This window comes from Ascidiella aspersa, chromosome 6 (genome assembly GCF_963924565.1).
Source record: "Ascidiella aspersa chromosome 6, kaAscAspe10.2, whole genome shotgun sequence".
NCBI classification, from domain to species: Eukaryota; Metazoa; Chordata; class Ascidiacea; order Phlebobranchia; family Ascidiidae; genus Ascidiella; species Ascidiella aspersa.
Genome location: NC_139452.1, coordinates 7567845 through 7582536, shown reverse-complemented (window position 1 = coordinate 7582536; position 14692 = coordinate 7567845). Strand labels below are relative to the sequence as shown.

Genomic DNA, 14692 nt, shown 5'->3' with positions numbered 1-14692 from the left:
TTGAAAGTATGTTGTCCACTTAGTTTACATTCTCTCTATGACATATTATACTTACAGTTGAAAGTGATGTACACAACAGAAATCAAAATATATTTTATTGGATGTATTTAGCAAAAAAAGAATTCAGGAACAAGCAAAAGAAAAAAATATGAAAAGGAATAAATCTATAACACGAATAATTTATCAGAAAACTAGGTTTGTCACCATACATACAAAAAATAAGATAATTTAATAAAGAAACTTAACAAATCTACACAGCCTTCCAAGTGCTCAGGACATTATCAATATCCGAAATAGCTCTGCTTGTGTTGCTGAGGGCTCGCGCAATATCTGCAGGACACACATCACCACAAGATGTATTTAATTGAAACTTGAGCAGGTCACTTGTAACATTATTGTTATTACTAAGTTTTGGTTTTTCAGCTGCAGAGTTAAATGATCCATCTCCAACCTCCAAATAAGCTGTAGCTCCTGAATCACTCAGCGCTGTGTTCTGTGAACTATTAAAGCTGTTAATCTTTTCAAGTTCATCCGCTACCATTGTCAGCTTGTCAGTCGAGTAAATTGTATCCGAATAAAATGGGTGCATTGCCCTTTGCTCTTGTGAATTTGCAAGCCACAGCAGCCAATCTGCAACGGGCTGCAGGTATCCAGAGAGTCTGGAATCATAGTGAAGCAAATCCGTGGATGATTCGTACGTACCATCTGTTAGTCTAAGCCTCCAAGACAGTTTCTCTAAAAGGGAAGGTGAAGCTTTTAATGTTGTGTATTCTTCTGTAGAAATAGCAACATAGACAGAGGCGCCATCGTTATACAAAACTTGGGCACTTCCAGACACAGAAGAAAACTTGCCAAGACTAGAAATAGTTTGTTCAGTTGTTGGTAGTCCAACCTCATTTGCTGAAGGATAAAGAGAATCACTAACAAGCTCATAAGAAAGAGGTTCATGCCAGCACAGCTTGCTTTTTATAGTTGAATTTAAATATCTGTTTTGCTCAATGTAAGAAAGAAGTCTAATGGAGCGCAGCAATATGGTCTTGAGTTCTGCATTTCTAGGCAATGCAGTGGGACAGTAGGTCCGCTCCATTTCAATGTTTCCATTGAGTCTGTCAAATGTCTGGTGTTGGAAATAGTATTTGGTGGCTGATGTTGAGTATAGCAATGAACCATCTTGAAGCCACACATTAAGGGCTGGCTTTATACCTTGTTTGAAGCTGATCCAGTACAGGGTCTGATTGTTCCAGAGTATTCTCAGCAAGTTTGAGTTCTGGTTATTTTCAGGAAGGACCAGCTCGCCTTCTGTTTGGCTTCTTAGGTCCTCATTAGATCTCCATTTGTGTTTAAACTGATTTTTACAAACACTGGGTAATGGGCGTGGTGCATGCGAAACATCCAACAAACATTTCATGCTATCACTTTTTGATTTTGCACATTGAGCCAACCATAATGGGTATTCCCAGTTTTTGGGGCATAGATGAAATGGGAAGATATGCTTCATCCAAACATACTCCCTTCTTCCTACACCCATGGCTTGGTTTTGGCCCAATGACTTTTCACCTCGCGGCGATTGCGCTGGTGTAGTGTTACGACTCGTGCATGGACTGATTTTCGCTAGAAAGCTAACAGAAACAAATTGTCCAGAGTTGGCTAAAGTTAGGGTTGCTGAGTCTTCTTTTGCAGTTACAGCTACGCTTTGATCACTCAATACCAAAGCATCCACATCTAAAAGTGCAGGCCAGTAAAAGCTGGTCACATCTTTGTACAAATGCACCTTTCCCTCCTTACAAGTGTGTAGGAACTGTGCTGGCATGTAAGGTCTGCTGGCAAACAGGTTTCGGAGCGTCAACGCAAGCTCAACTTTGCCTTTTGTTTCACTTGTGGCAAAACGACAGCGTTGGCGGATAACATTGCGATAGTCCGGCACACCAGGACACCCATCCATCGACTTGAGGTATTGGAAGTTTGCTCCACATGGCGAAAGCTGCACCGACGTGTGATCTTTGAAGTGGATCTCAACACTGTCGTCAGTGAAAATCATAAACTGAAATAAAAAAAAAAACACAATTTTGTAGATTTCCTGCACTAAATGTTTACGGGTTTTCAATATGAATGTTTTAGTTTAGGGATAATTTGTGAACACATAGATTAGAAAGACAACACTTAAGAAAGTATAATAGATCTCAACAAGAGTGTGTAATATATGACGAAAACCATGGGGCTATTTTAATTTGGTACATGTAAGTTTGTCAAGTATTTAATAATAATGCTTGGCCCACCCAAACCCGCACTTTAACCCAAATATTGTGCGTTGTGGTAGGATTCTAGTGAGCGTAATTTGTAGACAGTATTTTTTTTTGCGTTACTTTCTACGTATCAAAACGAAAAATCCCAAAATCCTTTGCGCCCAACATTTCATATGTTACTGCTACCAAAATAAAGTACATTAGAAACACGTTTATTACCTGCAGAATTTCTCTTTCGTTTGTTATACTGTTGATATAATCCATTTTTCGATTGTATTATTGTGTCATTTTGAAAATCAAACACCGTTAATGGCAATTTGAGTAAAGTTCTTAATGCGATTCTAAAATACCCGCCACTGATACACAATTAATCCTGTGCGTTTCAGCTATTTTCCTGTGCAGTGTGTTGTATACTGTGCTTGAATTATTTCACTATTTTAATTATTACTTTTTGTCAACAATGTGTCGAAAAATAGTTTCAACTCCAAAAAATATTGTTCCACGTCCTAACAACCCCGCCTTGTTAGTTTTCTTAAAATAGTAAGAGCGTAAAAAGTCGGAAAAAAATGACAAAGTTAAGAGTAATCATAATATGCCCCAAAGCAGGCCTGCATAACTTAAAATGGTGTACAAGCGGCATACTGAAATTAGATCACAATTTTGTGGCATAACCTCACACAGCTACGTCATAACACGACGAAGCAAGCACTGTCAATTAGTTGTCTAGTTTCCACAGCGGCCGGCCTTCATTCAAACTTGCCACTCGCGTATGCACAATTAAGGCCCGTTCACTCCAGCTGCACTGAGCGGAGCTGAGCTGCACTGGGCGTCAAATTGTTTTTACTACAGATGCAGTGAGCTGCGCGGTGCGTAAAAATCGCTCCAAAACGTAACGTTTTCCTATTGCTGCACTGGGCTTAAGTTTAGCAACGCGTTAAAATCGCTCCAAAGCGTATTTTTTTCCATTTGCCCGATATAGGATACCCTTGAATTTAACGAAGTTGACTGTTTGAAATGGTTCACCTACAATGTTCTGGTTATCGCCGTGAGGGTAAAGGATATAATAAACTGAATTGCATAAGCATAAACAACTAACAAACGGTTTTCAAAAACGACTCATAGGCCTATTCCCGAAGGCATACTGTGTTCCAGCAAACTGATACGCTGCGACATGTAAGAAATCTTAAGGATTGTTTTCAGCCAGTTAAGTGAATTAGATTAGGTTTGCTAAAAACCAACACCACCTAAATTGAGGTGGTCCAAGTCCTTGTCTGTATAGATGTTTTTAAACGACCTTTGCTAGGTTTAATATTATTAGATCAATCATAACACCAAAATTGTAAATCAATTTTTAGCCCTGTTCTAGAATCCTACCACAACGAACCTGTTTTGGGTTAGGGTGCGGGTTAACGTTAGAGTTTGGGTAGGTTAAGCAATATTATTAATAAATATAATATTACTTGAACCACCTTCATCCAAACACTAACCGACTCCCTATAACCGAAATATTATGCGTTGCTTTATAATTGCTTCAACGCTGTGGTAGGATTCTAAAGACCAGAGCCCAATTGTATTATTGAACGATACACAGAAGTTGTGCCACTATATATCACAAATGCGAATCGTAATGCGAAACAAATGATTTCGCCTTTTTTAACAGATAAAAAGTTGGAGGCTGCAGCAGACAACGAAACACTTTTTGTACAACGATTGATGTTTGTTTTAGCTTTTAAACAATGGTATGCTTGTTTGTTGTTTCTATGTAAAAAAAAACTCTACATATAAAAGAGTTGTTATTTAGAGCTTTCACGTCAAATTCATATGAAAAGACGTGGTTTTTGGAGTTATTACAAAATCATTTTATTAAATACACCCCCAAAAAGTTTAATAGCATTCCAACAAATCAATATCATAAAAACAGTTTAACATCTTTAATGGCGAAAATAAAGTATTTTTTTTAATTTATTATTCGTCTTATAATATATTTCATACAAATTTTTACAAATAATGAAAGTATAACAAATTCTAAAAAAGTAGATAACTTCATAGAAACAACAAATTCGATTACCATGTTTACCAACAACAAAAACGTTACCAACCGTTGTGAATTTTCCCATGGGAAAGAAGGTAATTTACAATCTAACAAAATGAAAGTTAACTTAAAAGAACCAATCCAGAAGCGTCTCCTAGTTTATAATGCATTTATGTTTTTAGGATGTAGTGTACAATACACTATAACTTGGCTAAGTCGTCTTTGGATTAGTCGCCAATTTGTTAAAACACCGATTTATTTCAGCTAGTCATTACATGTTAACAGGACCAAGGAGCCACATTAAAAGAGCATTGGCTCCAGCTCCAGGCCACCAAACACATATACACGGGGTCATTTTCTGCTTCATTTCGGTCTGTCAATGCACAGGCTAAACTAAGCTACATTTGCCACACTTAACTGTTTAGTATTTATTATTTTAGCAATTTAATATTTTTTCGAGCAGAGAAGATAAGAATTCAATAGCTGCAGTCTTTAAAGTTGTTTAAAAAAATGGCCCGCTCCGTCTTCACAAAAACATTAAATGGCTCAAGCTCTCCAGTCCTGCATGTTTGAAGATTTTACATATTGGTTGCTTTAATCTTTTTAAAACAATTTCTTCATTGTGAATCACAATTCACGTAATTTATCTTATAATTGGTTAATGGAACAAATTTAAGCTGAACTTGATCAAATAAATGTGTCTGAAAAGAAACTGTGATCATAATTTTTGCACGTCTCTATGGTGGGCCTCTTGCGTGCGCTGTAAGTTTTGTGTGGAAATGTTTGTCTCGGTGACTGGTTGACATTTCTTGCACTATTATAATAAGTTTTAATCTTAGTCCAAAGAGTGTCAGCAGTTTGGCTTCCTTTGCAGCTGATAAAGGGCTAAACATTTCAAACGTGTGGTAAAAAAATTTCAACAACACCGTAAATTTTGTAAAGTAAACGTTTACCTTTGTTTGTTTATCATGACAACAAAATTAAATAAGCGGCCCAGCAAATTTATTACTTAAAATAATGTTTTGTATTATGAAAGACCTTTAGGTGGTTTGGGTAAAAGCTATTTTTGAGCCTTTGAAGCTTGATATAAGCCTGAAGCACGCGCGAAGCGCGGAAAAATTGAGTTTATTTGGTTCAACAAAACTTTTAATTTAGAACGTAGCGTTAAGCACATAACAAAGAGTCGCACAGTGTTAAATGTAATGTCATTTACCCAGTCCTCTTTCCTATATCAAAGTACTTTATTAGGCATGCACAAACGACACGTAGCTGTTTGGCTCAACAACTTTATTCAAAGAATTCTTAATTCGCCCAAAACAACAATATAAACAAAACCGAACAGATTTTATGTATAACAGACAAAAAACAACATTAAAAGGCGCATTTACAATGATAAAGTTTCTTTATTAAAGAATACTGCTAACTTATGAGTTTTGTAATCTTAGTTTAAGTACGTATAAATATTCGTTACCGTACTATAAACTTTAACCGCAGTATGTAAAGTTTAGGGCGAGATTTTAATGTTGTAGCCTACCTTGTTTGTTTTGTAGGAATGATTTTTTGGACTGTAATATTTTTCCTTTCTACAACGATTCATGTACAAACATTGAGCAATTGTTTTTATAAGTTTCTATGTATAGAATGATTTATGAATGAAATAGCCATTAAGAAGTCAATTTTTGCCTAAAACGTTTATGAACTGCTTCTTAGCTAAAACTGTTCAATCCATCAAGAAATAATCGCTTTACGAACTATTAAATAAATTTTTGAATAAATGTTTGCCCATTTTTGCAACCATAAAACTATGACAAATTTTTAGTTATTTCGATAATAAGCAAATCATTTGTAGATGAAATTTCACAAAAAAGAGACTAAGTCAGTGATTTTTGCCTGTAAATGAACAAACATAGAGACAATAATTTTGATAACCATATTTACAAACATAAAGTGTAGCGAACCGTTGTGAATATATTTTTGCAGAAGGCATAAGGAAAAGTTTTTAAATGAAAGAAAATAGCAATGAAGATTAATAAATATATCGTTGTAACGATGTCCGGGCAACAAAATATGTGCTTCTGTTGAAATTATGTTGCAGTGCAAATGGTAAGTAGAATTTCCATTACGTTATACAAATTTAGATTGCTTGATCTACAATCAAACAAACACCACCTGGCAACCACAATGTGTGATACTTGTAAGAATACCCTTTTACTGAAAGCAAACGATATTTGCCCAGCACTTTCATGAATCTCCATAGTATACATACGTTTTATTTGTTTTGTAGTTAAAACAAATGTGAATTTCCATAAAGCGTTTAAAAACCCTTGGACAAGGCATAAATAAATAAATCCATCGTCTATTACTCTCAACTACGTTGTGAGCTTTAATTTTTTTGCGTACGTGGAGAATTTTCCGAAAGAACCCTTGCCTACATCATCAGCACGGCAGTAGGTAAACTGAAAACCTCTACAGTTACCGCAGTAGAGGCCTGCAACGTAACAAAGCAATGTTAAAGCTCATTTGTTACGAAAAAAGACAACATTAACTAAGTAGGGTGTGAAAATATTTTTACTTATAGTTGAATAGTGGAAATGAATAATTGCTTGCTGCATTTCAAAAACAGTGATTTGTTGATGTCTCGTCGCACGTAAAATGCACGCTTGCTATGCACTGTTCTGTAACCCCTGTTCTATGTGTTTATGACTAATGAGCTAAATTTACACCATTTATAAGTTCACTTTTCTTTGACACTTGTAAACCCGGATTTTTTTGTATGTTTTCCCGAAGTCTTACTAAATAACTCTACGAACTATATTTTTTGGCACCATGAGCAAAAAAGTCTTTTTTTTTACCTTTTACCTTTTAGTTTTTTAGCTTACCTATCCATCAGACCAATACACGTGGACTAAAAAGCTATTTATAAAGTATATGAACCAATCTCTAAAGTAAACCATCCACGGTTAGCAATGCCGGTTGTCAATCAATTGTTCGTTGACGCAGATATCAACTGGAAAAGCACTGGGTCTGAAACAGGATGCTGCTGACATCTTCAGTAAAAGGTAAAAGAGTGAGGTGGTTTAGCTTTCATGACACCATTTATGGATACCTGTTATACCCTAACGCTGTCATTTAATTAACACAGGCTCACGCCAGAAACATTACTCTTTCAAAAACATACAACAACTGTTATAACGACTGTTGGAAAATATTTTTCATGAATATTTCCATGGTTTAAAAGTGCATTTTTTCGGCACTTAAATCAGCTTCGCTGACAATGTATGGTACACCGAAGCGGTTGCTGTTCTGTAATTTGTACTATAGTAAAAACAGCTTGGCAAATCATTAAGTGGTTGGAGATAAATCTAGCCACATCATTTATTTAATAGATAAAAATATAGGAACAACTTCAATACCATTTAGCTATCAAATAACCGCCTTGAAATGGATCGGGAAACGCAGGCCGTTAATTGCGGAATGGGCAGGAAAGTCCGCGTACCGCATAATCCCACCGACTCGCAATTTTTATCACGCAAACCAACGAATATAATCATTCCAAAGTACATCGATCACCCTCCTAACGTGAATTTATCTCCGGCCAAAGACAGAAGTCAGCCGCGAGGTAAGGGTTTACGGGTTTGGGGAGCCAGAGATAAATCGCACGGGGGTACACCGCATCGTTTATAACGCCTACGTTTTTAAAGGTTCGCGAAATGAGCAGCGACTGAGATCACATTTCCAGTTCCAGCGCAACCCCGAAGTGTGCTTGTCAAATCGCTGCAACAACAGCAACCAGAGATTTCGGCTCATACCAATCGGCGCCCATCCTCGGTAATTCAATATTTCCGTATCTGGAATGGCGCATGTTTGGGAAATTCTGTCTGTCGGACTATTTTAGGAGCGATGGAGTTTTTCCTAAATTGTTTTGCAATCGGAACGCCGTAAGCCGAAAGCCATAAAAAGTGGAGAGCGTGTTACGTATTAAGTTGCATAACGCTTGCTTTTGAAAATCGACAGCATTCATAATAGAGATTCGCATTTTTTCCCGCAGTATCACTGTTCAAGCTATAATAGTTATATTGCCATTATCTAAAACTGTGTTTTCCAACTTTTATTGTCAATGGCAACTTTAAAAAAATATTGGGCTTGCAGATTCCATTTCTTTACCTTATCAAATCATTGTGCAAAACCATGACTACACTTATGAAGACTTTAGCGAAACTCAAATGCAAAATTGTAGTCGAATTACAATAAAAAAATGCCTAAACATAAAAATATCCAACTGTTTCAAGCACTGTTTGACTCCCCACAACGTTTTCACGGACCCCTGCTGGGAACCAGTGCCCGAACATCAAATCAAGGAGAGGAATATGTGACGTCATAAGCTGATGTCCATGGATGCAAAAGTATGAACTCGAAATCAACTCGGAAAAGGGTACAAGCGAAAAGCATTACGAATGACTGAATGTGCCACTGAAATTCAACTTTACACTATGTAAGTTGTTTTTCATATATGTTCTTTAAATGACTGGCATTTTTTGCCACAGTGGTCGCGAAAGTTTTGCCAACAAGAGTACAACAATTTTTTTATACTTTACTAGTCCTATTTGTAACTATTCTACTGTACGAGTCCTCGTAGAGTTGGTAAAGTCGTTTTCAGTATGGCAGAAAACTGGCGACTTGTGTCGACCTAAGAATCAGACAGACAACCGAAGAAATTGGTCCACGTTGTTTAGCAGGGAAAAGCCAGTGTTAAGCATATAGATTGTTTATTAGTTTAAAAAGTACTAAAGTTTGATAGAACTGTTGTTTATTTGCAGTTTTACTTTGATTTGACAAGTACTTCTTTATTGAGTTAAAAATTCAGTCGTGATAGTCGACATTTCTGTTAAATAGACTGGTGTGACATTCCCATGGGCATATCAAGGATGTACCAGGCCATGCTTCTCCACCTAAGGCTTAAACTATATTTTGGGCTGTTTTAATTATGTCAACGCTAAAAATGTTCGCCCTTCGCGCGAACTTCGGCCTCGTTTAGCTATGGTTGTGTCTCTGAAGCCTATCTATTCAGCCAAAAGGCACTATCCATACTGTGCTATGTTGCACTTCACTGTGTGACTCTAATTTCAGCAAACAATTTCTATTAACTTGGATTATAAATATCGTTCAACAAAAAACAATGTTCTCCCAATTTTAAGAATTGTTTCTCGATTTTTGATTTGATTTTGAGCTGCAGGTGTGCACAGGAGTTCACCCCAAAACAGTTTATCTATGTAACAGTGTGAGAGTAAGAAAAGCAGACATGTGCACCTCCAGTCCCCGCTGTACTTCAGCATACCCCTTATGTAGGCTACTTCTGTATGTCACAAAAAATGTTGCGACTATACGGCGCAACGTTTTGCTAATTTACTTATTTGTTAATAGTCTTGTTTATCGCCTAAACATGGCAAGGTTGATACATTCCTTAGAGGCTATCTCTTTTATCTGCCTTATGCTCCACGTTTACTTTTATTTAGTTTGGCAATTTAAAATAATGAAGACAATTCTTTTAACGCTTCGCGGAATTAGACTAGATTTCAGAATCCGCCCAATGTTGTCGTAGTTGCTTTACGTAGTGGTGGGTTTCCAATAACGGTTGAAAGAGTATTTTGGGCCTCGACTAAAACGTTTGCCAAACACTGTGTTAAAGTAACACGATCAGCAGACTTTTTTTCGATCAGCAGACTTTTAGTGCGCTTGCAAATTACAGAACGCGTGTGAATAAAACTCATAGTAGAACATAATAGCTTTAGTTCGACCTGTAAGCGACTTTTTTATAATCACCACCAGCATTCCCTTGATTGCTACAACGCGCTTACAATTTGCAAAGTGGCGTCGTGATTTGCGAAATTCGCTTGACCCGCAGACGACGTTGATTGAATGCAAGCAGGCGTGCTCGTCTGCAAAAAAACTGCATAGAAACGAAGGCCTTAGCAGCAGCGCCTGCTTTAAAAAGACAGGCTGTGAAGTATTGTGTATCCAGTTATTCAGTATAATAGGGTTAAAAATTGCTGTATAATAGTGCAAGCAGCTGGATGAGTGAGTTTAAATTCCTGGAAAAGGAAACTGTAAAAAGATTTTAGAGTAAGTTTTTTGGCGAAACCCGCACCCTCGTTTTTTTTGGTGGAACTTTTATTGCATGTCATATAATTGGCGATTGTGGACTTATTTGGACTAAATATATTGTCTGCTATAATTTCACCGGATTATTGTGTTAATTAATGTATTTTTTCTGTTATCATGTACTCATTTTAATAATGGTCTTGTTCTTTAAAGTGAAATAAGGTTGGACGTCCATTTTAGTTTTATTTAGATAAATAAATACAAAATGACTATTTTTCCGGGCATTGTTTTAAACCACTTCGAGGTATCGTTTTCTTTTTAAACCAGTCTTCCAAAAATATTCGTAAAAATGAGCCGCCTTTGTCTCATTTATCCGTGAATCATTTATTCATATTTTACCTTACAAGCAAAATTAAGCAAAAAATTGTAAAAAAGAAGTAAGTGAGTCACCAAACCTAACAGTTATTAAGTCAAGCGCCCTCTTAGCAGTTGTTAAAAATCTATTACCATAGATGTTGAACAAGAAACTGCGATTGCACTCAAGAAACCTTTTCTCAATTTAATGCGTGCGCAAACCCGAGTAGGATTTCGGAAATGTTTAAAAGGGTAGTTTAGTAATGCGCAGATTTTTGTCATAGATGTTGGAATAAACAGGACAGGGTGCCGTTCTCTTGTCGCCCCTCCAGTTACTGTTCGTGTAACTATACCAAAAAATCTGCGCATTACTAAACCACCCTTTCTAACATTTCCGAAAAGCTACTCGGTTTTGCGCACGCATTAAATTGAGAAAAGGTTTCTTGTGTGCAATCGCAGTAAACAAACAAGAGCGCGAATTAGAATGCATGACGTCACACATAAGCGCTCCGACTTTTGCGGCCGTCTCTACATACTCATTCTAAAATGGCGCTGTGAGCAAAACCTTTGTGAGAGAGAGAAAAAAGAGAAAGGCGCTTTCAGGCGTGACGTCACTTCCTTTTCGAGCCGGTGACGCGATTTGTCGACGTGTGGCGACAGAAGTTTCTCTCGCGCAATGTCAAATATTTACGTGCGCCTTCGGTGTTGTACTCATACAATGGAAACCATACAAACAATGCGGAAACGTGTTTGAAAAAGCAAACTTTAGCTGGTCCGATGACGTAAGTAGCTTCGAGGTGGTTTCCATCGAGCTAAACGTCGAGCAATGACTCTGATTGTTTTTCAATAAACGTGGCGTTTCCGGTTTTTGTGAAGAACGACGTCAACTTTTTACTTCTCGATGCGCGGAAATTTCTTCTGGAAAATTCGAACATTGTACGACTCACAGTAATTTTACTTATCGTTACTTTTTTTACCAAAAGATCAGTTTTGTCTATAGATTCTGCGATATAACAGTCGATTTCCGATATACATTGCCGGCCAAAACAGTCATGTTATTAAATGGTGTTATACTCTTATATACGCATTTATTCCGCCAATTAAACATTACTTTTCCCTTCGCTTTGTTTGCAAAAATACGTGTGTCTTTTTATGATCGCTATAAAACAACAAAAAGTATAATTGAACACCATACGTATTTATCACCGATCGTGCAAAAACGAATAATATAAAACCCTACATCTGCTACCCAACACCGGTATATTAGATTTTCAAATCGCTGCTTGAAACAGCATTCTATAAGCCTAAGTTTAGTAAATGACAAATTTAGACCACAACCTCAACCTGCTGTGAACAGGATAACGAATGAGGCAATACACAGCTCAGAGTAAAAATTAGACGCCTTGTGTAGATATAACCTCAACAACAGTTTGCCTTCTGCCAAATTAAGAAACAGATCTTAATTATATCTTGTTTCGAAAATAGATCTAAATTATATCTTGATTTGAAGATTTTTGTGAATTATTTAAAAAGTAGGTAATTACAGGTACATTTTAATGTGGCCTGTTTCGGCCGGGACAACTTTTATACTAACACACAGAATCAGAAATAGCTACGTTGTTCTAAAAATGTTATCCTTAACGGGTTGTCTGAATGATGCCATCACAGCAAAAGTCTTACAGCAGAGTTTACACTGATTGCGTTCAGCATTAAATTTTATTTGAAAAGCAGTATATGGATCGTGACCAGTGTCCCACACTAGCAATACAAGTGTTTTTTTTTTTTTAGTTAAACGAAAGCAATGCGATGACTTAACGTATTTGTTCGCATGTAGACGCCTTTCTGCGCCAAAAATAGAAGTTGCGAGTTGTATGTGATTTGTATTGTGGTCAACCTGACAGTAATTTTTCCTTATTGCTATTTTTTGCATAAACGAATGCAGAACGCACTATATGCGCTTTCTACAATTATTTTATATTTTAGTCCAATTTGAGATAACTTTTTATTCTCGTGGTTTTGATACCACCGGACTTGATTTGTACATTTCAACTTTCTCCATACATTTTTCGAAACAATTTAACATTTCATTGCAGCAGAAACCCAACTACGCCAAAAAAACACTGGCCAAATTGGTATGCTACAATGCGAAGCGTCGGCGTGCAAAACTCTTTACGTCATTTTATCAGATCGATAAAGTTGGAAAACCGCGAAAAAACAGGATTCGATTTGCCGCAGGATCATTTCCTGGCACGAAGCCAGGCGCGTTTCCGAAACGCCCTGATCGCCGCAAACTGGAAACCATATTCCATAACTGCCGCGCCAACCAGTAATCAATAACCCTGCTAACTTATAATAACTCATTAACGTTTATTATACCTCGTTCGAATCTTCGATAGATAATAATGCTATAATAAACCTATAATAAACCTTAACCTAATGCTATAATAAACCAGGCTATGCTGTTAATTCTGTCGGCTTCAAATATACCATATTGCTCTAATAAATATATATAATACAGTTGAAATGTTTTACCTGTAATATAAAACAAAATTTTAATTTTTTTTTACCTGAATGACCTTTTCCAAAAGCTCATTACAGTTTTGTGCATTTTGTAAACGATTTTAACTTGAAATAATTTTGACCTAACCTTCGGCAAAATTTCATCTTTTTTACAAGTCAAAAAATAATCGCCCTAATAAAAGTACTTCCGGTCGCCTAGAAATCCACTACGAAATTAACATAGAAGTATATGAAAAACCTTTCAGGCGCTCTAATGTATAGGGGCTTGAGATGTGCTACGTCTTTATAACAAATTGCGTAATAGTACGTAACACATTGTTTGCAATTACTATTTGCCTATTTATCCGTTGATTAGCGAAAAAACCCTTTAATCCACATTTACATCCGCCAGCAGAATTATTTAAAAATAGGTGTGAAAATGTTTTAGTGACGTTTTTATAATTCGTATGACAACGCATAATCAAGTGCACTTAAGTCAAGTCATTACAACACTGATGAAAAGCAGATTCCGATTTGTTTAGCTCTGTTCGAGTGTCGCAAGTTACAGTTAAAATGTCGATGATAACGGGTCGGGGAGATATCGAACAACCTATTTACGATTCGCGTCTAATCCGATTGTTTGTCAAGACATATATCCCATTTTACAAGGAGGGCCACATTTTTTTAGAAGGGCTGCGGAGTCGGTTAAAAATAACCGACTCCGGTCAAATGTGCGATTTCGTAGATTCCCGAGTCCGGCCCTGACTTTACACTACAGCCTGTATTCCGCCAATTTACGTAACTAAAACAACGTGGATATTCAGCAATCCATTTATAGGGTTGTCGTGTCATTTATTCACTCATAATACATGGTTGGAAAATATTCCACCAAATGCTATTCCACCTTTACAATTTCCAGTTGGAAAAAACTTGATACTGCGCATGCGCATGTTGGACTCGGGATTCGGGTAGTTTTACGTGGTCTTACTCGAGTCCCGAGTCCGACTCCAGCAAAAAAAAACGACTCCTCAAGTCCTGAGTCCGACTGCGACTCCAAACCCTGCTTTTCAGGAATAAAAAAGTGGTTTCGAATTGTCGACTTTCCTTTGCGCGTTCTTGTCTAATTTATTTTTGTATTTTCCCTACTGATGTTGCTCTCATAAAAGATTAAAAAAATCTGTGTTTGTTTCGGAACAAAACGATTTTCGGTTTCTAAATTTTCTACTCATTTCTGTTGAAGTAAGTAAAACCCGAGAAAGACCGGATGAATGCATTAAGTGCAATTACAGCATGATTTAAACAGGGAAACAACATTTTATCCTACTTTTTCCCCCATAAATAAAGCATTAAAACTGTGATCATCAATCGCATCCATGGCGCCCAACCTTGGTCGTACGGTTCCATAAAACCCTAAATTCCTCACATTCGAAACACAGCCGTTGCTCCGCCACAGCATCGACTATGG

The 14692-nt window shown here is 36.9% G+C and overlaps 1 protein-coding gene across 1 annotated transcript; it reads right to left on the bottom strand.

The window, feature by feature from the left end:
* Nucleotides 1-246: 246 nt before the first annotated feature.
* Nucleotides 247-2544, bottom strand: LOC146139445 (uncharacterized protein C5orf34 homolog). Its single transcript, XM_083392194.1, has 2 exons — nt 2463-2544; nt 247-2041 (listed from the first exon to the last, which is right to left on the bottom strand). Exons 1-2 carry the CDS (start codon nt 2505-2507, stop codon nt 251-253), a joined length of 1836 nt encoding a protein of 611 aa, XP_083248320.1. The 5' UTR covers nt 2508-2544; the 3' UTR covers nt 247-250.
* Between the last annotated feature and the right edge of the window lie 12148 nt (nt 2545-14692).